Source organism: Engystomops pustulosus, chromosome 2 (assembly GCF_040894005.1).
Source record: "Engystomops pustulosus chromosome 2, aEngPut4.maternal, whole genome shotgun sequence".
NCBI lineage: Eukaryota > Metazoa > Chordata > Amphibia > Anura > Leptodactylidae > Engystomops > Engystomops pustulosus.
Window position 1 is genome coordinate 163,848,914 of NC_092412.1, and position 25,125 is coordinate 163,874,038.

General features: G+C 42.7%; 1 protein-coding gene across 1 annotated transcript in view; it reads right to left on the bottom strand.

Moving 5' to 3' along the window:
• The window catches only part of BLTP3A (bridge-like lipid transfer protein family member 3A), a 135,489-nt gene that overhangs the window by 62,113 nt on the left and 48,251 nt on the right, over window positions 1-25,125 (bottom strand). The window contains exons 10-11 of the mRNA XM_072137197.1: window positions 18,981-19,127; window positions 18,803-18,873 (exon numbers count right to left, since the gene is read on the bottom strand). Of these exons, the coding sequence (XP_071993298.1) occupies window positions 18,803-18,873; window positions 18,981-19,127 (218 nt within the window). The remainder of the gene's footprint in view (window positions 1-18,802; window positions 18,874-18,980; window positions 19,128-25,125) is intronic.

The following is a 25,125-nucleotide window of genomic DNA, read 5'->3' on the forward strand; positions in this document are numbered from 1 at the left end:
GTCAAATTATAATCTCCTAGTGATGTTTACACAATAAAGATAATTTCTAACCCCCTTACTTTACAATAACTTAGACACTCCCCATCCAACCCTCTGGAATTTTACACTAAGTCAGAGGTGCACAACCTTTTTCGGCCCAAGGGCCGCATTGTCATTTCGCTACCCTTCAGGGGGCCGCACTATTAACAAAAACCATATTACAGAGTACATAACCCCCAGAAACCACTACTACAATACAGCGAAAAACAAGCCAGCATTAATGATGGTGGAAATTGTCTGAACCCATGCAGCAGGTAATACATGTGAATTTGATACCGTGTTTCCCCGATTGTAAGACACCCCCGAAAGTAGGACATAGCAGGGGTGTAAGGGGGGACGTCTAATGTAAGACGTACCCCGAAAGTTAGACGTACCGGAGGCAAATTATATGGTACCTGCTTCAGGACCATGGACAGCAGGGGGAGCCGGGAGCGGAGGGGGGATTGGTGGCTGCTGGCGGCAGTCAGAAGTCGGCCGGCAGGGGCGGGAGTACGATGCAGCTTCCGGGAGTGGAGGGGTGGAAAGCGGAGGTACTGTATGTGGGGGTCAGGTTGGAGCCGGCCAAAGGGTGGGCGGGAGCTTGATGCCGGCGGAAGCAGGAGATCGCGGGACCGGGGCATACAGAAACACGCAGCCTCCGTGCCCTCATGTGCAGCCTCTGATTGGACCAGCGGCTCCTTCACGAGGAAGAAGAAGCTACACCTCTACCCAGCACTACAGTGGAATTGATCCCATCGTCATTACGGTAACAGGTACTGTAACCCTATGGGAGACAGTGTGTGGGATACTGTATGGGGCTGTAACCCTATGGGAGACTGTGTGGGATACTGTATGGGGCTGTAACCCTATGGGAGATGTGTGGGATACTGTATGGGGCTGTAACCCTATGGGAGATGTGTGGGATACTGTATGGGGCTGTAACCCTATGGGAGATGTGTGGGATACTGTATGGGGTTGTAACCCTATGGGAGATGTGTGGGATACTGTATGGGGCTGTAACCCTGTGGGAGATGTGTGGGATACCGTATGGGGCTGTAACCCTGTGGGAGATGTGTGGGATATCGAAATTTTTTTCCAATATAAGACATACCCCGAAAGTAAGACATAGTGGGACTTTTGAGGGTAAAAAGAATGTAAGACACTGTCTTACTTTCGGGGAAACACGGTAGTACCCAGTACTGTGCCCTGCTTGCAGCCAACCAGGTATTCATACTTATTATCTGCTGCACAAGTCCAATTCTTGTCTTTTTGCTGTCTGAGGTGAAAAGAATATAACTACAATAATAGTGCCCCTATGTACAAGAATATAACTACTATAATACACCCCCCTATGTACAAGAATATAACTACTATAATACTGCCCCCTATGTACAACAATATAACTACTATAATACTGCCCCCTATGTACAACAATATAACTACTATAACACTACCCCCTATGTACAGGAATATAACTACTATAAAACTGCCCCCTATGTACAAGAATAGAACCACTATAATACTGCCCCCTATGTACAGGAATATAACTACTATAAAACTGCCCCCTATGTACAACAATATAACTACTATAACACTACCCCCTATGTACAGGAATATAACTACTATAAAACTGCCCCCTATGTACAAGAATAGAACCACTATAATACTGCCCCCTATGTACAGGAATATAACTACTATAAAACTGCCCCCTATGTACAGGAATATAACTACTATAATACTGCCCCCTATGTACAAGAATAGAACTACTATAATACTGCCCCTATGTACTAGAACTACTATAATACTGCCCCCTATGTACAAGAATAGAACTACTATAATACTGCCCCCATGTACTAGAACTACTATAATACTCCCCCCTATGTACAAAAATATAACTACTATAATACTGCCCCCTATGTACAAGTATATAACTACTATAATACTGCCCCCTATGTACAAGAATAGAACTACTATAATACTGCCCCTATGTACTAGAACTACTATAATACTGCCCCCTATGTACAAGAATAGAACTACTATAATACTGCCCCTATGTACAAGATCTACTACAATACTGCCCCCTATGTACAAGAATATAACTACTATAATATTGCCCCTATGTACAAGAATAGAACTACTATAAAACTGCCCCCTATGTACACGAATAGAACTACTATAATACTGCCCCCTATGTACAAGAATAGAACTACTATAAAACTGCCCCCTATGTACAAGAATAGAACTACTATAAAACTGCCCCCTATGTACAAGAATAGAACTACTATAAAACTGCCCCCTATGTGCACGAATATAACTACTATAATACTGCCCCCATGTACAAGAATAGAAATACTATAATACTGCCCACTATGTACAAGAATAGAACTACTAAAATACTGCTCCCAGTTCTAGTCCCCCCTTGCTACCCCCAGTTCTAGCTCCTCCCTGCTGCCCCCTGCTGTAGTCCCTTCCCCCCTGCTGCCCCCCAGTTCAAGATCCACCCCCTGCTGCCCCCAGTTCTATTCCTTACCCCCCAGCTGCTCCTATTTCTAGATCCCCACTGCTTCCCCCCATTTCTAGTCCTTTGCTCCCGGCCGCTCCCAGTTACAGTTTCTCCTCACTGTGAGTAGCTCCCAGAGGAGAAGCCAGAGGGTCTTGTGATGATGAGAATTGCGGCTCTTCGTGAGCGGAGCCTAATGAGCCAGCTCACTAACAAGAGACGGCTCTTCTGGCTCCTGAACGGCTCCCTATTAAATATATAATAGGGAGCCGTAGCCAGTAAGTCACCACACACCATTCCACTTTTAAATCGATTTTATCAGTTTAAAGGGGGCGTGGTGAACAGTTTATGGGCAGGACTTATTGCACACTTGATCTATTCCGTTTCTTCTGCAAACCTGAGGGTCCGCGGGCAGCGGTTTATGCAACCCTGCTCTAAGTAGACACTCCATGATCCCTCTAGTGCGTAACTAGCAGAGGCAAGGCCCTAAAACAGAATTATGAATGGGCCCCCATCCTCTCAGGAAATATATATATTTGTATACTCACACATTTATACACTCTTACATACATACATCCTTTTATACACTCATGCGAACACATTTAAGCCCTTATACAATTAACATACATACACAATGTGCAGCATAATATGTATATAATGGTCGGATGTCGGGGCCCTCTGACACTGCGGGCCCCACAGCTACTGCTATGGCTGCTAACGCTGTAGTTATGCCTCTGCTTAGATCATCAGGGCATCATTAGCTTCTGTACATTCTACTGGTATCTGACACATTCAAAAAGAGAGATAAGACAGATCTGAGATTATGAGATCCATTAGGTGGATATGAAACAAAATGATACTCTCAGCTTTGCTACATCTCAGCTAGAACACACACAGTCAGCTCTGCAATACCCCTTTCCCCAACTATAAAGGTCTTATCTTATCTGTAGTTTGTAGAGTAAGTCATTGCACACTACTTGCCAACTGGAAGTGTCTGAGCTCATCTTGTAATGCACAGGGGAAGGACTGGAGGTTGAGAGCCAACTGCACCGTGCAGACAAGAGAAGCTATTCATGAGAGGAATCTGCCCTGCCTGATCATAGTCAGAAGATTTAGGAGGCAACCAAAATTGTATAGAGTATAGTTAAGAATCTTGGAAATATCCCTTATACCCCTACACAGGATAAAAAACAAAAACAAAACAGCCTGATGAAAGTCAGTGTATCATTTTATTATTTATGTACAGGCGGTCCCCTACTTAAGGACACCCGACTTACAGACAACCCATAGTTACAGACGGACCCCTCTGCCCACTGTGACCTCTGGTGAAGCTCTCTGGATGCTTTACTATAGTCCCAGACTGCAATGATCAGCTGTAAGATGCCTGTAATGAAGCTTTATTGATAATTCTTGGTCCAATTACACCAAAAATTTTGAAACTCCAATTGTCACTGGGGCAAAAGAAAAAAAATTGTCTAGAACTTCCATTATAAAATATACAGTTTCGACTTACATACAAATTCAACTTAAGAACAAACCTCCAGACCCTATCTTGTATGTAACCCGGGGACTGCCTGTATACCTTTGTATGCAATCTCATAGTCTACTTTACCAATTTACATTCCCAAAAATATATATACTTATACCATCGGCTTGTGCAAAGTTGATCTCTTATTGTCTTAATCAAAGTGATATACTGTATATGAAATGGTCATTTACATGCCTTGCTGATATTTGTAAAGCCTATTTTATATGTTAACAACCTGTTTGGAAGATGGATTGCAAGACAGGTGGTGAGTCGCTTCTTCCTATGTTCTATTTATTGTATATACAGTTTTGGTCATGGCTGACAGCTCTCCCCATGCTAAGCCCCCACCTTCCCACAACTTGCCTATACTTGAATGTGAAAATATCATACTTTTTGCATGCTTTTAAATTTTTTTTTTTTTACATCATTTACCACACAGGTTTTTAAAAAAAATTTGTCATCTAGAAATGAGGTATAAGAGCCATTATGGCTTCTGGCATTTCCCAGTCTCTACTGGAGCAGAAGACTTATGAGCACGGCATCCAAGTTGATCCTTTACCCTAGGCCACAAGACGTAACCTGATAAGCAGTGGACAGATCTCCTTAGGACTTTGATCTGATTTTACGAACCAAAGCAAAGTATAAATAAACATTTTTTTCCTATTTTTTTTCCTAATTGTGTGAAATCTTTCATTATTATTATATATAAGCTGTTTCCATTAGTAACCCATTACAAGATAGTTTGCATACACTTTTGTAAATGTGATACAGCAACACAAAGTATCAAGTATCTGTGAAGTTTTAAAGCATGGCGTGTATGCATGTATATATATATATACACAAACACATATATAAATGCATATATAAACACACACTCACAGTACAGACCAAAAGTTTGGACACACCCACTCATTCAAAGAGTTTCTTGTATTTTCATAATATATTTGTGCATTGCATAATCTGTGTGCACTATATAAATAAAGGAATTATTATTTTAAAAATTGTAGATTCACACTGAAGACACCAAACCTATGAATTAACGCATGTGGAATTATATACATAACAAAAATACTGAAAATATCTTTTATTCTAGGTCCTACAAAGTAGCCACTCATTGCAATCTCTTTATGAGCTTCAAGAGGTAGTCTTCCAACAGTCTTGAAGTTCCCAGAGATGCTTAGCACTTTTTGGCCCTTTTGCCTTTACTCTGCGGTCCAGCTCACCCCATAGCATCTCGATTGGGTTCAGGTCAGTTCAGCTCACCACCATGATGAATGGCTGTTATGAGGATGCACTGGCATTTGGGTTGGGGAGCCAGTAAGGAATCCAAGCAGCAACAATAACAAAAAAAACAATAGGTGAATCCAGCTTTCAATTGCAGACAAAAAAAAAATATATATTTTAAAAAATCCACTTTATTTAGAAGAAATATGATAATGACATCAATGAATGTCCATTATGTCATTGTCTGACACATTTCGATCCAGAAAGGTTCTTAGTCGTAGCCTGAAAAGCAGGACACTGAACAGAGTATTTAAGCAGCAATAAACAAATCACATGATAAGCTAGCATACTTCCGGAGCAAAAAACTAGGAAATGGTAAAAGACACTTCTTACAAATATATTTTCTAACATATTTAGTTAATAAAGAAGAAGATCTGTTTTATAATTAAGATCTAATCAAATACCACATCTTCATAGTAGTACGGTCAGGAACCAGGGGTAGTGGACCCACTGGACCACCGCGGACGATGAGATAAGCCGACACCTGGGACCGGAGTCTAAGTGGTACCTGGTTTTCACCAGAGCCCTCCGCAAAGCAAGTTGGACTTGTTGCGGCGCAGTACCACCAGGTCGTTCCACAGGCGCGACTTTGTCAGCAGTGGCAGTCAAGGCATAGTACAGAATAGTCAGGCAAATTTGTGGTTGGGGACAGGCAGCACAGGATCAAAGTTGAGGATGTAGAAGTAGGTCAGGACAGGCAGCATGGGATTGGAGTCAGGAACAGAATGTAGGTCACAACGGGAAATCAGGCATGGAAAAGGGCATGGAACAAAGCTTTTTCTTAGACATAGAAGCACAAAGATCCAAGGGGGACAGCGGAATGGGCTAGGAATTCATCAGGGAAGGTGGCAGGCTAGCGCCAATTACCGGCGCGCTGGCCTTTTAAATCTTTGCAAACCGGCAGGCGCACACTGTGGAGACTACTGCTGGAGCCAGGAGAGGTCAGTTCTTGTGCAGGCAGGCTCTGGGGGCAAAGGAAGGGACATGGGTACGCCTGCGACCTGGGATATGGGGTAACCCCATGCTTCCTCAGCGGTTACAAAACACACGCCGGAAGGGGAACTCGCCAGCACATACGCTTTGGGAAAGGCCTTTCGGTTGTACACATGCCCCGCTTTCCGGCAGCAAAGTGCTATTGAGCATGCTCGGGGTCCAACAGCGAACCAGAGCATATACCACACATGCGCGGATACAGTCAAAGGATATGATATATGGTTTATTCTGTATGAAATGGAACATACTAATTATATGGGTAATATTAAACCTACTCCAAGTAAGTTAGAGAATAATGAATTTATATATCAGATATGGTTGCAAATATACACCCTATTATATAAAAACACAGAAATAAAATAACTGCCTATTAAACAATAAACTACCATGAAGTGCTAAAAGTGTAAATAAAGTGACAAAGTGTTACACAAATATATATATATTACATTCTATACAGGCAGTTACAGTTACGGGGGTTACATACAAGATAGGTCCAATAGGTTTGTTCTTAAGTTGAATTTGTATGCAAGTCGAAACTGTATATTTTATAACTGTTGATCCAGACAAAACATTTTTTTGCCCCAGTGACAATTGTAATTTACATTTTTTTTTTAGGACCAAGGATTATCAAAAAAGCTTCATTACAGACACTTTACAGCTGATAATTTGAGTCTGGGACTAAGGTAAAGTATCCAGAGAGCTGCACCAGAGATCACAGTGGGCAAAGGGGTCCGTCTTTAACTAGGGGTCGTCTGCAAGTAGGGGACCGTCTGTGTGTATATATTTATATATACTTGTATATAAGCAGAGTTTTTTAGCATAAAAAAAAAATGAACTTACATACTCATCTTCTGGCGATCCGATTGCTTGGTGCGGCTCCTCTTCTTCCTTCTCTCTGCTGTATTAACTGGCAAAGCGCATGGCCATGCCTCAGCCAGCTAATACAGCAGAGAAGGGAGAAGAGGAGCCGCGGGGGCAGGAGCATCGGGGAGCCTTAAGGTGAGTATTGTGTGATATTTGGCCAAGTAGAGACTGAGGTAGCGGATATTCGTGATGCAGTTCAAGACAGTGACACCAAGATTCAGTCCAAAACAGGTCTCGCCTGCGTTTATTCCAGCAGCAGGTATAAAATAAAACAGCCTTCACATTCAGGCATCAAACATAAACAAGGTGCTGTAGAACACAAACTCAGCACTATGACCTTGCATACTATGGGGGAAACATACCGCCCATCCATAGTTAACCCCTTCAGTGTCTCACATACCCTCCCCCTTTGTTTGACCCTGTGGGGGCGAACACCTTTGGCCATCAGACAGTTGGTACGAGACAGGGCATCGGCATTCTCATGTAGTTTCCCTACTCTGTGTTCTACTGCGAACTTGAAATTCTGTAACATTAGGAACCACCTTGTTACCCTGGCGTTCCTCTCTTTAGCCTGACTCATCCAGGTGAGGGGAGAGTGATCAGTTACAAGCGTGAACTGTCACCCTATCAAGTAATATCTCAGGGATTCCAGGGCCCAATTGATCTCCAAGCACTCCCTCTCAACTATACTATAGTTCTTCTCATGGGGTGCGAGTTTTCGGCTCAGGAATGTCACAGGATGTTCCTCACACTCCACTACTTGGGACAGCCCCTAAGCCCACGTCAGAAGCGTCAGTCTGCACAATAAAGGTCTTGGTGAAGTTAGGGGTTATCAGTACCGGTCCCTCGCAAAAAAAAAAAGTTTTAAGTCGCTGAAACGCCCCCTCAGCCTCTTCATTCCACTTTACCATCACCGACCCGTTACCCTTGGTCAGGTCAGTCAGGGGTGCCGTTATTGTCGCAAAATCAGGAATAAATAGGTGATAATAGCCCACTATGCCTAGGAAAGCCCTCACTTGCTTCTTGCTCACAGGTCGTGGCCACTGCTGTATTGCCTCCATTTTGTTTACTTGGGGTTTGATGACACCTTGCCCAATGCGGTACCCCAGGTAATGGGCCTCTTCCAGACCAAGTGCACATTTTTGGGGGTTTGCTGTCAACTCTGCTGCCCTGAGGGAGTCTATCACTGCTTGTACCTTGGCTAGATGACTCTCCCAATCGTTACTATAAACTATGATGTTATCCAGGTAGGCCGAGGCATATCTACAGTGAGGTTTTAGCACGAGATCCATTAACCTCTGGAATGTGGCGGGAGCCCCATGTAGCCCAAAGGGAAGTACAACATACTGAAATAGCCCATAAGGAGTAACAAAAGCTGTCTTCTCTTTAGCCCTGTCAGTGACGGGTACCTGCCAATACAGGTTAAGGGTGGAGAAGAACCTAGCCTCTCCCAGCCGCTCTATCAACTCGTCAACCGGGGTTCGGTTATGATGTCATGCTTGATGACTGAGGTACGACCCGGTAACTTAGAGAACACATCAGTGTTTCGGAACCCAAACTCCTTCGCTTCCTGAATCTGGGCCCTAGAGAGGAAATTCATGTTTTACTGTTTGGAATTTTCTCATAGTGGGGAACAGGGAGAACAAATGAGGGACATGGCTTTGTACCTTTCCTGTCCACTCTTCAGGTGCTGATTGGGCACTTTTTAAAGGGTTTTTATAGTTTGTGTTGTTGCTGTATATCTCTATTATTGAATAAAAGTGTTTTTGATATTGGTCATTTGATGCATCATCTATTCTTTTTCAAGTTTTGCTACTATTGTCTGAGGCATGACTGTGATTATTTCTAGCAGTGCCGGCCTTACATTAATTTAAACATAAGAACCAACACTCTGTCGCCTGGGTTAAAGGTCCTGAGTCTGGCTGATCTACTGTAGACCCTACACTAGGCCTCCTGTGCCCTTGTCATGTGCTCCTTTACAAGGGGCATTAACACCGCTATGCGGTCCTGCATAAGGGAGACGTGTTTGATCACACTACGGAGGGGGGTCCTTTCCTGTTCCCAGGTCTCCTTAGCTACGTCCAGAAGCCCACGTGGGGAATGGCCATATAACAGCTCAAAGGGTGAGAAACCCGTGGAAGACTGGGGAACTTCACGTATGACAAACATCAGATAAGGCAACAAACAATCCCAGTCCTTCCCATCTTTGCTGACCACCCTCTTTAGCATCCCCTTCAAGGTCTTGTTGAACCTCTAGACCAGGCGATCTGTCTGAGGATGATATAGAGAGGTACGGAGCTGTTTAACCTGCAGTAATTTACACATCTCCTTCATTACTCTAGACATTAATGGGGTCCCCTGGTCAGTTAAGATTTCCTTGGGGAGGCCTGTGCGGGAGAATACCTGGAACAGCTCCCTAGCAATGTTTTTGGAGGAGGTGTTTCTTAACGGAATCGCCTCTGGATACCGCGTAGCGTAGTCCAGGATAACAAGGATGTACTGGTGCCCCTTGTGGATTTTACTATGGGGCCAACCAAATCCATTGCAATCAGTTCAAACGGCACCTCTATGATTAGTAACGGGACTAGAGGACTCCTGAAGTGGGACATCGGGGCAGTAGGTTGACACTCAGGGCAGGAGCTACAATACCGGTTTACCTCCTCCCACATCTCGGGCCAGAAAAATCTCTGCAGGATCCTCTCTCAGGTCTTCTCAGCACCAAAGTGACCTCCCAGCACATGTTTATGTGCCAAATCTAGCACCAGCCTACGGTGACATTGGGGTACTACCAACTGCTCAACCTCTTCGCCCTGTATCTGGTCAACCCTGTACAACAGTTCCCCAACAATCAACATTCGGGGGTACATTTTGTCAGCCCCTGGTATTTGGAGCATACCATTTATGACTTTAACATTCTCCGGTCCTTTAAACAAGGTAGGCTCCTGGAGCTGTGCAGCCCCAAAATTTTCACGGGAAATCTCAAATTCCGGCATGTTGGCCACCTCCTCTTACCCTCTCCCTCACCAGATAGGACCTCTAAGGGAGAGAATTCATCACTTGGGGTCACCCCTACTGCTGGTGTGGGTACTTTGGCCTCAAAGGGTTCGGGGGACAAGGCCGGACATATACAATGTCCATCATCTGCAATAGCACCTGAGGTGGGTCTTCGTCTCCAGAGGTCCCAGAACACAGGTAAGTCTCTGCCGATAATAGCCTCATGAAACATGGTCCCCACCACCCCCACTTCATGGGTGATAGTACCACAAGGTGTATGTAGGTTGATGATGGCAGTGGGATATTCGCAAGTGTCCCCATGTATACATAACACCCCCACTTTATGCCCACTGTATAGTCCAGGATAAACCAAAGTTCCCCGCACCAGGGTGACCAGACTCCCTGAATCTAGCAAGGTTTCCACCGTGTGACCACCGATTGTGACCATACAGACTTGAGGTTCTGCATCCGTGACCCACTCGGCTGCCAGAACTGGCCGGGCAAAGAGTGACATTCACCGGGTCTGGTTGCAGTCCATTGGCTCCACTGACAGGGAACAGTTGGCAGCGATATGGCCCATTACACGGCATCACCAGCACTGGATACGGCTGTGACCTCTATCACGAGCCTCGTTGGGAGTCTGCATATCCGAGCCCCCGAATGAACCCCCTCCCAACCTGACGTGTCTCCCCTTTTCTGCAGTAGCAGTCTTACCAGATGGTTTGGTGACCACTGGCACTGCTTCGTGCGGGAGAGGTAAGTTGAAGATCCTCCGTAGCCGGATATCTCTCTACTAGGGACACGAGTTCCTCCGCATTGGTGGGACCGGCCTGTCCAACCCATCGCTGGAGCCGAGAGGGCAGAGAACGGGTGAACTTGTCAAGAACAACTCTCTCGACCATCTGTGCTGGGGTGCAGTCCTCTGGTTGTAGCCACTTCCAGACAAGACGGATCAGGTCATGCATTTGGGAGCGTGGGGGTAGTTTTTCTGAGTATGCCCACTGGTGGACCCGGCTGGAACGAACTTGTATGGTGACCCCAAGACGAGCCAGAATCTCCGCCTTTAGCTGGGGGTACTCACGGGCTTCTGTTTCACTCAGGTCGTAGTAGGCCTTCTGTGATTCGCCTGTCAGGAACGGTGCCAGGACATCTGTCCATTGCTCAGCTGGTAACTTTTCTCGCTCAGCTACTCGCTCGAACAAAGTGAGATACGCCTCCACGTCGTCGTTCGCCGTAATTTTTTGTAAGGCCTTCACCACTGCAGCCCATGCTGAATGCTGGACAATGGGGTACCCTTGCAAACCAGTATGGGACCCCTCAGTAGTCCTCGCTTGCGGTGCTGCCATAATGCCAGAAAACTTTTCCATCATAAGCTGGAACATAGCTCGTTGTTGATGGAGCATGGCTTGCTGCTGGCAAGACCTCTCCTCCTGCTGCTGGAGCATGGCTTTCTGCTGGCGGGACCTCTCCTCCTGCTGCTGGAGCATGGCTTTCTGCTGGCGGGACCTCTCCTCCTGCTGCTGGAGCATGGCTTGCTGCAGCTGCCGATTAGCTTGGGACTCCTCCTGCTGCAGCCGTCGATTAGCTCTGGACTCCTCTTGCAGGTATTTAATGAAGTCCTCCATCTTGCCTTTATCCTGCAACTTTACTGCTGCTTTCACCCAAGCCATGCAATGTTGCAGGATGTAGTGAGCCTTTTCAGGTGTGTGTCTTTTGAACTGCCCGCAATCCAAAGCACCATATGTGGGAGATTTGGCCCAGTAGAGACTGAGGTAGCGGATATTCGTGATGCAGTTCAAGACAGTGACACCAAGATTCAGTCCAAAACAGGTCTCGTCTGCGTTTATTCCAGCAGCAGGTATAAAATAAAACAGCCTTCACATTCAGGCATCAAACATAAACAAAATCCTACCCGTCTGGGTGCTAACTAAACAGAGTTCTCCTGACTCGCCACTAAAACATTAAGAATATTGCTGCTCCAGGCACACAAGTCAGGGCTGTGTGTACTCTCCAGCCTCCATCAGAGCCAACACTCTCAGCTCTGCTCAGCAGCTTTATGCAGGCTGATTAGGCTGCTCCCACCACCTGTGTCCAAGGTGCTGGACAACACAAACTCTGCACTAAGGCCTTGCATAGTATGAAAACCCAGGGGAAACATACCGCCCATCCACAGTTAACCCTTTCAGTGTCTCGCAGTATGCAAGTTTATTTTTTTATGTGCTGGGCAAACTGGGGGATGGCTATATACTAAAGGCGCTAGGCTATAGACTACAAGGGGCTGGTTGGCCATAATAACAAGGGACTGGTTGGCCATATACCAAAGGGGGCTGGCTATATACTACAGGGGGCTGGCTGGCTATATACTACAGGAGGTTGGCTATTTACTATAAGGGACTGCCTGGCCATATACCGGGAGGCTGTGACCAATTTAGAATGGTCTAATTTTGTTGTTCATAAATCCACTTAGAGAGGCCTAGGAGGAAAGGAGCACCGTGCATCTGCTAGTTTTGTCCTATAGAATTTAGTGGATTTTAGCTTCCTCCATGGCGTCCTTTTGTAGGCTGTACAATTTCGTTTTCACGTTAGTGGGGCCATGTGAAATTGTAAAGTAAGCGGGTTCAAAATTGGCTTTATTGTTTAAAAATCACTTAGAGATTCAAATTTTAAAACTTTTGTTCATGGGCAAATACCTTTAACCCCCTTAACATTGTAAATAATAAAAATTTTTGGGATGGATCTAGGGGATGGGACAATAAGTCTTCTGTATATGAATCAATGTAGCAAAGCTTTGTGTGTGTGCGCATCTATTGCAGAGATGTGTGTTTGACCACCAGGGAAATCCCCCCCCCCTCCTCCCACAAAAAAAACACAAAACCATGGAACAGGAGCACAAGCAATAATAAAAGTGGTATATGATAGTGGTATGTATAACAGTAAGATTTAAGCGTTTCAGTAGCATAGTAAATATTGTTATATAGACATTGTTATACATAAAGAAACCAGTAGGAATCTCAATCATAATATTTGTAAAAAGGCAAAAAAAAATAAAATAAATAAAAAATATCTGTAAAAACTTCTGAAACAGCCCACGAAATTCAAAGAGACAGTCAAAGAAGAATTCAGCATCATTAATTTGCCTTTTTGGCACCAAACAAGTGATCTAAATATTTTTTGCAAATATAGAAAAATACCTGCTGTGATCCACACTGGGGAATTCAGTAACGTAAAAAGGAATTGTTGCATTAACACCATTTTGGTGAGTTTAGCTCTGCCAAAAATGGACAGTGAGAGTTTACACCACACATCTACTTTAGATACAGACCTAACAGCGGCACAATATTAAGGGAGGCATAATCAGCAACATGGGGAGTAAATACCATCAAGCAGTCTAATAAGGACAATGAGATGGACTTGTTCCAAAACCATTACAAGTGGCATGGTGGTTAGGGCGTCCCTTAAAAACAAGATTATGTAATCGGCACACATTTGTCACTCTCTCTACGATAGAGCTATACCTGAAATGAAAGATGGACTCTGAGGCTCTGATCACACAAATCAGCAGCTTTAGGGGGGGGGGGGGGCGGGGGGAATCATGACAGTGGCGTGCAAGTCTGTTCCACCGTGGATCGGACTCCCCGTGCCTCCACGTCCAGCTCTCACCCAAACCGGATCCGTAATCAGCCTTTTAGTGGTGCACAAGGACAGGTCCGGAGCTCAACCCACGGTAGACAAGAGCGAGGATATAATCCATCAGTCCAGCACGGCACAGCCCCCTGGTGTGCTTACCGGGCAATCTGAGGCCACGTTCCGCCTCCTGCCAGGACCCGGCTTTAACTAACTGTGCATGCTCAGTTACTAACATTGTACACTGCAATACAAGTGTGCCCTCACAAAACAACTCAATTCAAATAGCCTCACAAAAAAGGGTTCTAAAAAGTGATTAAAAAAATACGACTCATACGAAATCATACGACTGAAAAGAACAACTCTTTTCACATAAAATAAGCCCTCAACCAGACCTTTCAATAGAAAAATATAAGAAAAACTATACAAATGAGGTATCGCAGTGAACCAGAGAATAAAGATATAATATTATTTTTATGTTATGGTGACCAGGAAAAAAAAAGTGCTAAAAATCCAAAATTAAAATTGATAATTTAGTTTGTATCCCCCTTGAAATAATTAATAAACTCTCATGAATAATCTATAGACCCCCAAAATCAATTATCTATACCAAATTACCGTATATACTTGTGTAGCACATTTTATGTGCTGAAAAACCTCACCTCGGCTTATACACAAGTCAATAAAAAAATAAACTTATATACTCACCCTCCGGCGGCCCTGATGCTCAGCGCGGCTCCCCGATGTCCGCGTGGCTCCTCTTCTATCTTCGTTAACAGCCGGCATAGACACGGCCATGTTATCTGCCGGCCAATATTGTATAATTCACACGCATAGGATGACACTGTGCCTATAAGATCCGTCTCAGATGGGATCTTACAGGCCCTTCCTGCAGATGGCCCTGGCGTCCTGATTAGACCTCAAGACTGCCACAGAGATACGATCGGACCCTTCGCCCCCACCCCCAAATATAAACATAATATATAACATATATTTTTTTTTTTAAAAAACCTCTAAAAATTCTAAATCACCCCCTTTCTCTAGAACTGATATAAATATAAATAAACAGTAAAAATCATAAACATGTTAGATATTGCCGCATTCCAAAATGTCCAATCTATCAAAATATAATAACGGTTAATACCGGCGTTTAACCCAGTAACTGAAAATAGCGCCCAAAATCGAAAATGCCACTTCGCCATTTTGAAAAATATAAAAAAATTAATAAAAAGTGATCAAAGGGTTGTGCAGTCCTCAAAATGGTAGCATTGAAAACACCGCAAAATATGACACTGCAATCACTTCCGTAAAACGAGGTATGAAATAGTTAAACGCCAGAAGATTGCAAAAATAAAACCTATACAAATTTGGTATCCCGTGATCTCACCGACCCAAAGGATCAAGTAGAATCCGTAAAATCCAAGCCCACAAGAATCATTGCATTTTTCCCCCCTTCCCAGTACAGGCGGTCCCCTACTTAAGGACACCCGACTTACAGACAACCCATAGTTACAGACGGACCCCTCTGCCCACTGTGACCTCTGGTGAAGCTCTCTTGATGCTTTACTATAGTCCCAGACTGCAATGATCAGCTGTAAGATGTCTGTAATGAAGCTTTATTGATAATTCTTGGTCCAATTACACCAAAAATTGTCTAGAACTTCCATTATAAAATATACAGTTTCGACTTACATACAAATTCAACTTAAGAACAAACCTCCAGACCCTATCTTGTATGTAACCCGGGACTGCCTGTACATGGCATGGAATCTAAAATACTCTGTCACTGTAAAGTGCAATTTCTTACGCAGAAAGCAATCACAGAGCTCTTTACATGGAAAAATAAAAAAGTTATAGATTTGTGAAAGTGGGGAATAAAAAATGGAAACACAAAAACGAAGAGGGCTTCGGCGGGAAGGTTAAACTTTGAGACAGATCTTTACCATGTTCAGTGCTGAACTGGCGATCAATTTCAAGTGCAGTGTTGAAACGATTACCTATTATCCTGTTCTCGCTTGCATTTGTCTTTCAAAGGCGACCAGCCTTCTTGGGGGACTGGAATGAGTTTCTGATATTGTAAAGTTGCAATTTCCTATAAATCACAGACTTTGAATAACCAACTTCTTTTGATATAGCTGATGGGGTCACACCTTTGGCTTTTTTTTGGACCACCTGCTGCCGAAGGGTTTCAGTCAAATTAAGCCAGTGTCAGATAATTAAGTAAAGTAGTCTCAGGTGCCAGATTAACACTAATAACTTTCAGGTATCTGAAAGTGTTCTACAATTTTGATCAGTCCTTTTAATTTTGACATGTTTTGTACAGCGCTGCGTAATCTGTGTGCTCTATTTAAATAAAGAATTAATATTATTATTTATTTAATTTACATTTTATTATGTGCTCTAGAACAGTGATTTTCAACCTGTGTGCCGCGACACATGGTTGAGTGTGCCGCGGGGAAAGTTCCCCGAACTATGGTGCCCCGGTGTAGGAGCTACAGAAGGTGGGCGGATCGCCATTAGGAGTGAAGGTACGCGGAAGAAGACATCAAGGGTAAGTATATAAGGTTATTATTTGTATAGGGAAGGCAGCTAGGGTCTTTTTTTTATTAGTAAAGGGAGGCTGGGGCTTTTCATTAGTAAAGGGAGGCCTCTAGGGCCTTTTAATTAGTAAAGGGGGGGCCTCTAGGGCCTTTTAATTAGTAAAGGCAGGCCTCTAGGGCCTTTTAATTAGTAAAGGGGGGGCCTCTAGGGCCTTTTAATTAGTAAAGGCAGGCCTCTAGGGCCTTTTAATTAGTAAAGGGAGGCCGCTAGGGTCTTTTAATTAGTAAAGGGAGGCCGCTAGGGGCTCTTAATTAGTAAAGGGAGGCCGCTAGGGGCTCTTAATTAGTAAAGGGAGGCCTCTAGGGGCTCTTAATTAGTAAAGGGAGACCGCTAGGGGCTCTTAATTAGTAAAGGGAGGCCGCTAGGGGCTCTTAATAAGTAAAGGGAGGCCGCTAGGGTCTTTTAATTAGTAAATGGAGGCCGCTAGGGTCTTTTAATTAGTAAAGGGAGGCCGCTAGGGGCTCTTAATTAGTAAAGGGAGGCCGCTAGGGGCTCTTAATAAGTAAAGGGAGGCCGCTAGGGTCTTTTAATTAGTAAATGGAGGCTGCTAGGGTCTTTTAATTAGTAAAGGGAGGCCGCTAGGGGCTCTTAATTAGTAAAGGGAGGCCGCTAGGGGCTCTTAATTAGTAAAGGGAGGCCGCTAGGGGCTCTTAATTAGTAAAGGGAGGGCGCTAGAGTCTTTTAATTAGTAAAGGGAGGCCACTAGGGTCTTTTAATTAGTAAAGGGAGGCCGCTAGGGGTTTTTTATTAGTAAAGGGAGGCCTTTTATGACTGTTTTAGTGTCATTTTGTGCTATTTTGATTGGTGGTGTGCCCCAGGATTTTCTAAGTATAAAAAGTGTGCCGCGGCTCATAAAAGGTTGAAAATCACTGCTCTAGAAGATATATAATTTATGCACAAAGCTTGAAAATACTGCTATTTTACCCATGTTGGGATATATTCACATAGAACTGCACAATTACCTTGAGATCTAGGAAGTTGTGTGTTATCTAATTTTGATCTCCAGTGTATGTGGGGTTAGTTTGTCAATTTTCACTGCTCATTAACCCCTTAATGAGCAGGCCCTTTTTGCATTTCCATTTTTGGTTCCGCACCTTTAATTGCACTTGTAGTGATGGTATTTAGTATTCAATGCCCTCAACTGGGAAGCGTGAAAACAGATCCAAATGCAGTGAAATTAGGGAAAAAAGCATTTGCAACATTTTCTTGTGGGCCTAGTTTTTACGGGTTTCAATGTGCGCCGCAAAAGATATATGTCTCCTTTATTCTTTGAATCGGTACGATCACAAGGGTAAAAAATGTATTAATCAGTTTTATAATGTTTTAATAAGTTTACAAAAAAAATTCTTCATTTTGCAATTCTTCTTTTTTCATCTTCTGGCGCGAATAACATTTTCATACTTAATTTTACGGAGCTGTATGTGGTGTAATTTTTTTTAGAGAAACGAGAAAACATTTTCAATTCTACCATTTTTGGCACTTTGGGTGCTATTTTCCATTGTGGTGTTAACTGCCGGTAATAACCGGGAATAATAGTAAAAAAATGTACTATTTTTCAGACCCCCTAGGGTACTTTAACCCTAGGGCAGTGGTGGCGAACCTATGGCACAGGTGCCAGAGGCGGCACTCAGAGCCCTTTCTGTGGGCACCTGGGCCATCGCCCCAGCACACAAAACAGGACTCAAAGAATCTTCCTGCAGTTCCAAGCAACTTAAAAGTTGCTGCTTCCAGTCATATTTTAATACTTACTTCACTGCTTGGGACTGTAGGAAGAGGGAGAATGTATAGACAGGGCCGAATTACCTCTGGAAGTCCTCCTGCTGGCCCCACTATTCTCTGTGTACAGAGGGACACTGGAAAGAAGCTAAAATTATGTAAATTGTCCATCTTTCCACTGTGTTGATGTCCTCAGGAGGCCAATATGATTGAAAGTTGTTGAAGAACAGCTTTTTGGTTGGCCCCTTGCGATAAATAAGGGGAGTTTGGGGTTGTTTTTTGGGCACTCGGCTACTAAAAGGTTCCCTATCACTGCCCTAGGGTGTCTTACTGATTCTACCATATACTGCCATTCTACATTGCCAATGGAACATTGTTATAAATGCTTAGAAGCTATACAGCCTCGGGTCTTACACCGATCATGGGTGTTACTGGTGGGTGTACTCCCTCTCCATACACCCACATATGTAATGTACATATACGCTCATGTCGGTAAAGGTAAATATATGGCAGTTTTAAATATTAACAGGCTTTTAGGGGAATTTTTATTGATTATTTTATTTTTATCTACTTTATTTTTTTCTACTTTGTTTTAAACTTGTTTTATTAGATCCATTATGAGACAAAAACAAGCAATCACACGATTCTAACATACAGTACAAGTAAGTCCAGCTACATACCTGGTAAATATCCATGTCTTCAATTCTAATAAGTACTGATCGAAAATAGAGAGAAGGTTCTCTTGTAGTGCCTGTCATATTAAAATATACAAATATATGTTAAAGGTGGTTTATATAATTGAGAAAGAAGAAATGAATATGAAATTAAGTGAATGCTGAGAAAATATAAAAAAGGTACCCTGCTCATTTCTTTGTGAAGATATCTTCCCTACCATGGCAATATTAAATACTTCCTTTGATTTTCTGTCTTCTTCAAGATCTTGAATCCACTGTTCACAAGATTTCATTGCAGGGGAATAATTATTCCAATGTGCACAGCTTTGTCCTAGAAAAAGTATATGTTGTGAAAAGCAATTTATGGAAATTTAGTATATTTTAAACAACATAAACCGAATACAGGCGTCCCCCTACTTAAGATCACCTGACTTACAGACGACCCCTAGTTAGAAACGGACCTCTGGATATTGGTAATTTACTGTACTTTAGCCCTAGGCTACAATAAACAGCTATAACAGTTATCAAAGGTCTGCAATTAAGATTTATTGTCAATCCTGGTCCTTATTGTCAACCCAACATTTTTCAAATCCAATTGTCACAAATTGTCATTTTTGTTCCGACTTCCATACAAATTCAACTTAAGAACAAACCTCCAGAACCCATCTTGGACATAACCAGGGACTGCCTGTATACATGCGGTGTCATCAGAAAAATATATTATTAAAATGACAAAATCTATATTTTAAAAGCAAATACCATTAAGCCTGAAAATACAGTGTATACTCAAGTACTAGCCGATCTCAGTATAAGCTGAGACCTGTAATTTTAACACAAAAAACTGGAAAAACCTATTGACTTGAGTATAAACCAAGGGTGGGAAATGCATTGGTCACAGCCCCCCCCAAGTATACAGCCAGCCAGCCCCCTCTGGCATACAGCCAGCCAGCCCCCTCTGGCATACAGCCTGCCAGCCCCCTCTGGCATACAGCCTGCCAGCCCCCTCTGGCATACAGCCTGCCAGCCCCCTCTGGCATACAGCCTGCCAGCCCCCTCTGGCATACAGCCTGCCAGCCCCCTCTGGCATACAGCCTGCCAGCCCCCTCTGGCATACAGCCTGCCAGCCCCCTCTGGCATATAGCCTGCCAGCCCCCTCTGGCATATAGCCTGCAAGCCCCCTCTGGCATATAGCCTGCAAGCCCCCTCTGGCATACAGCCTGCAAGCCCCCTCTAGTATATAGCCTGCCTGCCCCCTCTAGTATATAGCCTGCCAGTCCCTGATCCCAATACAATGCCTGTAGGAAAAAACAAACAGTGCACTAACCTTCGGACGCCCCCCTGGCAGGTCCTCTTCCATACATAGTGGCTCCGGCATTGGCTCCGTGTTCTGGTCCGTCGCAGGCATCGTGATGTCAGCCGCACTCTGACAGTGTGTGCTGATGCCGGCGCACACATAAGAATATCAGCATGCAGCCGACGTCACCATACCTGGGACAGACCGGGACATGGAGCCAATGCCAGAGCCGCGATATAAGAAAGAGGACCTGCTGGGAGTCGTTGGAAGGGTAGTACAACTTTTTTTTTTTCTTGACTCGAATATTAGGATATTTCAGCACATTTTTTGTGCTGAAAAACTCGGCTTATACTCGAATTTATACGGTACACTATACCAGGTGGTCCCCTACTTAAGAACACCCGACTTACAGATGACCCCTAGTTACAAACGGACCCCTGTATGTTGCTAATTTACTGTACATTACCCATAAACTACAATAAACAGCAATAGCAGTTATGAAAGGTTTCTGCAATTAAGCTTTATTGTTAATCCTGGTTCTTAAGACAATCTGACATTTTTAAAATCCAATCCAATCCAATTTAAAATCCAACAAAAAAAAATGTGGCTATGGTTACAATTATAAAATACACAGTTTTGACTTTAGAACAAACCTATCTTGTACGTAACCCGGGGACTGCCTGTACACTATTTGTGGTTCACTTTCCAGCAGTGGTCTCATTACAGGCAGTCTCCGGGGTTACATACAAGATAGGGTCAAAAGGTTTGTTCTTAAGTCCAATTTTTATGTAAACCGAAATTGTATATTTTATAATTGTAGATCCAGACAATTTTTTTTTTTTGCCCCAGTGACAAATGGAGTTTAAATTTTTTTTGCTGTAGTTGGACCAAGGATTATCAATAAAACTTCTATTACAGACACCTTACAGCTGATCATTGCAGTCTGGGACTAAATGAAAGCATCCAGAAAGCTTCTCCAGAGGTCACAGGGGGCAGAGGGGTCCGTCTTTAACTATGGGTTGTCTGTAAGTCGGGTGTCCTTAAGTAGGGGACCTGCCTGTATATCAAATAAGTATAAACCCACAACAGGTCAAACAGTGGGGCATATTTATCAAGACATTTGAAGATTTATCACAATATTAAAGTAGGTTATTTTGAATGTAGGGGGAAGGCCAAAAAACCTATAATACTGAAAAATAGCAGTACATGGAGAGCCTTCTGATGCTTAAGTTCTACCGCCATCTTGGCAACGATTAGATTGTATTACAGCTGAAAGCGTCAGAAAAGTCCTATGGTTATCACACATAAATCACTACCATCAATATTCTGCAATATAGCTGTATTACAGTAGACTAAGAACAATCAGACCACAATCAACCCCCAACACGTTTCCCTAGAAACTTTATACAATCAAAAAAAACATTGCAAAATAAAAAATTAAGAAAATGATAAAAAGTGATTAATAGAAATGAAAACATTTGCCGGTCCCACAAAAATTAACACCTCCATAGACTGAAGTTGAAAAAAGTGTCACAATATTCATATTAGTTTTTATTTTATTAAGATTTGAAAACATAATATAGGGTCAATGGGGACCTGATTATTATCACCTAAAATTTTTTGTAAAATGGGGATGGTAAGAAATAGAGGTGAAAATGGTAGTAATAACAGGGCAGTTGCCTGTTAAATATGGGCAAGTGAATGTACTTAAAATTATTAAATTAAAAAATTAAATAAACACAGAAAGAACAATAATAATGTTATGAAATTAAAGATAATCTGGTTGTTCACATCAAGCTATTCGCATAGCGGAATGAAGAAACAATGGGAAACCCCAAAACCTCTAACTGTGTATAACCCCTTCCCACACCTGGGCATTACCTCCAGCTTCCGGCATCGGCTCATGAACAAAGCCAGCACCAAAAGCAGGGGGGGTGTCACTTGTATATCACAGCTAAAACTGTGCTCTAACACCCGCGATGGGAGCCATCTTTAAACATGATTAACCCTTTACACACATGACCAAGGCGTGTAAGAGTCGTCCCTCTAGGGTTCGGATTAACCGTGCCTCATACCAAGGGATTCGATCCTCTGATAAGTGCCCCAAGGCTGCCCGATGCCTGCAGCAGTCAGACCCTGTTCAACTGTAAACTCTCTGAGCAAAAAAAAAAAAAAAAGCTTAATAACATCAAAATGAAAAATAAATAATATTTAAGCCCCTAAAATGACATGTTCCCCTGGAAACATTTTATAAATTATTATAAACCGCCCTGCATATTTAGCATTGTTGAGTCAATAACAATCTGTATGATAAAATAGAATCATTTTTGGACTGCGATGGTGAACACCGTAAACAAACAACAAAACGGAAAACCATGTGGCAGCAACCACTCATCTGTCTACTACTGGATCCCGTTCCACAGCTAGTAGATGGTGTGGGGTCTTCAGCCCAGATAGACAAGTTTCTGCCATTTCCAAATGGATTTGCGTTGGCTAAAGCAAGAGGAAGCAACTGTTCAGAAGTATACTTCTGAACTCTTTCGAAATGTATATTCTCTTTTCTGGATGTCTCCATCCTTCTAAGATTAGTTCCTCTAAAATGCTATTTATGGGGAAAAATACATATTTCTTTGTTTTCAATCCATTGTGAATTTGGTTTTTAACAGTATCTTCTACATTTAAAATGTATCAAGATTCAGTCAGTTATCTTCTCAAGAACTAGAATGACTATTCAAAGCAGTCTTTACCTCAAGAGGTTTAAACAACTGATCTCTTTCTTGAGGATCCAGATATAAACAGAAGGCTACCAAAGCTATGTAATGAGATTAATGTTTACCTGTTTCTTTCTTAATTTCTTTTACCTTGTTCTCTCAATCAGTGCAAAAAACTAAGGTGAAAATATGGGAATCCCACAGAGCCCATTTCCCCTTCACCACCATACGACTTACAGTAACCTGAGGTTAAGGGTTTTCATCAACATCCATAGTTTGCTTCTGGTCTGCAGCAGTGCAAGTATAAGCTATGAATGTACAGTAGATACGGATAGTATTTAGACGCATTAAGATTTTTCACTTTGTTTCATTGCAGCCAATTGGCAAGATCGAAAAAGTTCTTTTTCTTGCTCTTTAATGTACACTCTGCACACCATCTTGACAGAAAAAAAAAATGTAGATTTTTTGCTAATGTATTAAACAATAAAAACAGACATATTAGACGGACCCTTTTGAGCTGGTACAGCCATGAGTCTTCTTGGGAATGATGCAACAAGTTTTTTCACATTTGAAATTACAGATTGTCTGCTATTCTTCCTTGAAGATCATCTCCAGTTCCCTCAGGTTGGATGGCGAACTCTGGTGGACAGCAATTTTCAATTCTCTCCAGAGATGCTCAATTGTGTCTAGGTCAGGGCTCTGGCTGTGCCAATCAGGAATGAACACAGAGTTGTTCTGAAGCCACTGCCGAGTTATTTTAGCTGTGTGCTTAGGATCATTGTATTGTTGGGAGGTGAACCTTGGGCTCACCGCAATCTGGAACAGGTTTTCATCCAGGATATCTCCAGGATAATCTTTCCTTCAATTACAACCATTAATCCTGCCTCTGCAGCTGAAAAACATCCGCCATAGCATGATGCTGCTACCACCATGATTTACTGTTCGGATTGTATTTGGCAGATGACAAGCAGTGCCCGGTTTTCTCTCCCCATACTGCTTAGAATTAACACCAAAAATTCAATCTTCATCTCATCAGACCAGAGAATCTTCTTTCTCATGACCTGGGAGTCCTTCATGTATTTTTTTGTAAACTGTATACAGGCTTTCATTTGTCTTGCACTGAGGAGAAGCTTCTGTTTGCACACTTTGCCATAAAGCCCTGACTGGGGGAGGGCTACAGTGATAGTGGACTGTGTGGTACTTTCTCCCATCTCAGTTCTACATCTCTGGAGCTCAGCCATAATGATCTTGGGGTTCTTCTCCCACAATTGTTTAGATTGGCTATACCGTCTGGTCAAGAAAGAGCTGTGGTCTTCCCAAACTTCTTCCATTTAAGGATTATGGAGGTCACTCTGCTCTTAGGAACCTTGAGTGTTTCAGAAATTCTTACCTTGGCCAGATCTGTGCCTAGCACAAATCTGTCTCTGAGCTCCAATGGCAGTTCCTTAGACTTCATGACGTTCATGAGCTATGACATGCAATGTGAGTTCTGAGGACTTATATAGAAAGGTGTGTGCCTTCCTTATCAAGTCCAATCAGTTAAATTAAACAGTGACGTACTCCAATAAAAGGAACAGAACCATCTCAAGCATAAATCAGAAGGAAATTGACAGCATTTGTGATGAATATGAGTGTCACAGCAAAGGTTCTGAATACTTATGGTTTTCTTGTTTAGTAAAGTAAAAATATGTAAATTTCAGTTTTTTCTGTCAAGATGGGGTGCAGAGTGTAGATTAATGAGCAAAAAAAAAAGAAGAACTTTCTTTGATCTTACCAATTTGCTGCAATGAAACAAAAAGTGAAAAATTTAAATGGGTCTAAATACTTTCCGTACCCACTGTATGTAAAATATTTTAAAATCGGTAAGACAGCAGACATATCCCCAGTGCTCCCTTCTTTATACATCTTTGTAGGCAAAAGGACCATTCAAAAAAAAAAAAGTATACATTACCTGGTGAACGAGATTTAGGGAAAGACACTGGTACTCACACTTCCAAGGAAAAAAAAGAGACCTCAGACAGACTTATGCACGGCCAAATTAGTTACTAATCTACATTTCCCATGTTTGCATGTATTTAGGAAGATTGTTAACCCCATGAAAGCTTCACAATAATTAAAACAAAATGGAGGTCAAATTTATAATGGTCTCTTTTGGTGGTAAAACATTCCTTTAGTCCTAAAAGTACAGATTCACTAAAGACAAAAAGGAGAAAACCCACCTTGAGATCTGTTATACAATTCTATATGGACACCCCATATATGAATGTTACTTGTTGTTTAGGCACTTAGTAAGGTTCAGAAGGGAAGGGGGAACTTGCAGAAGT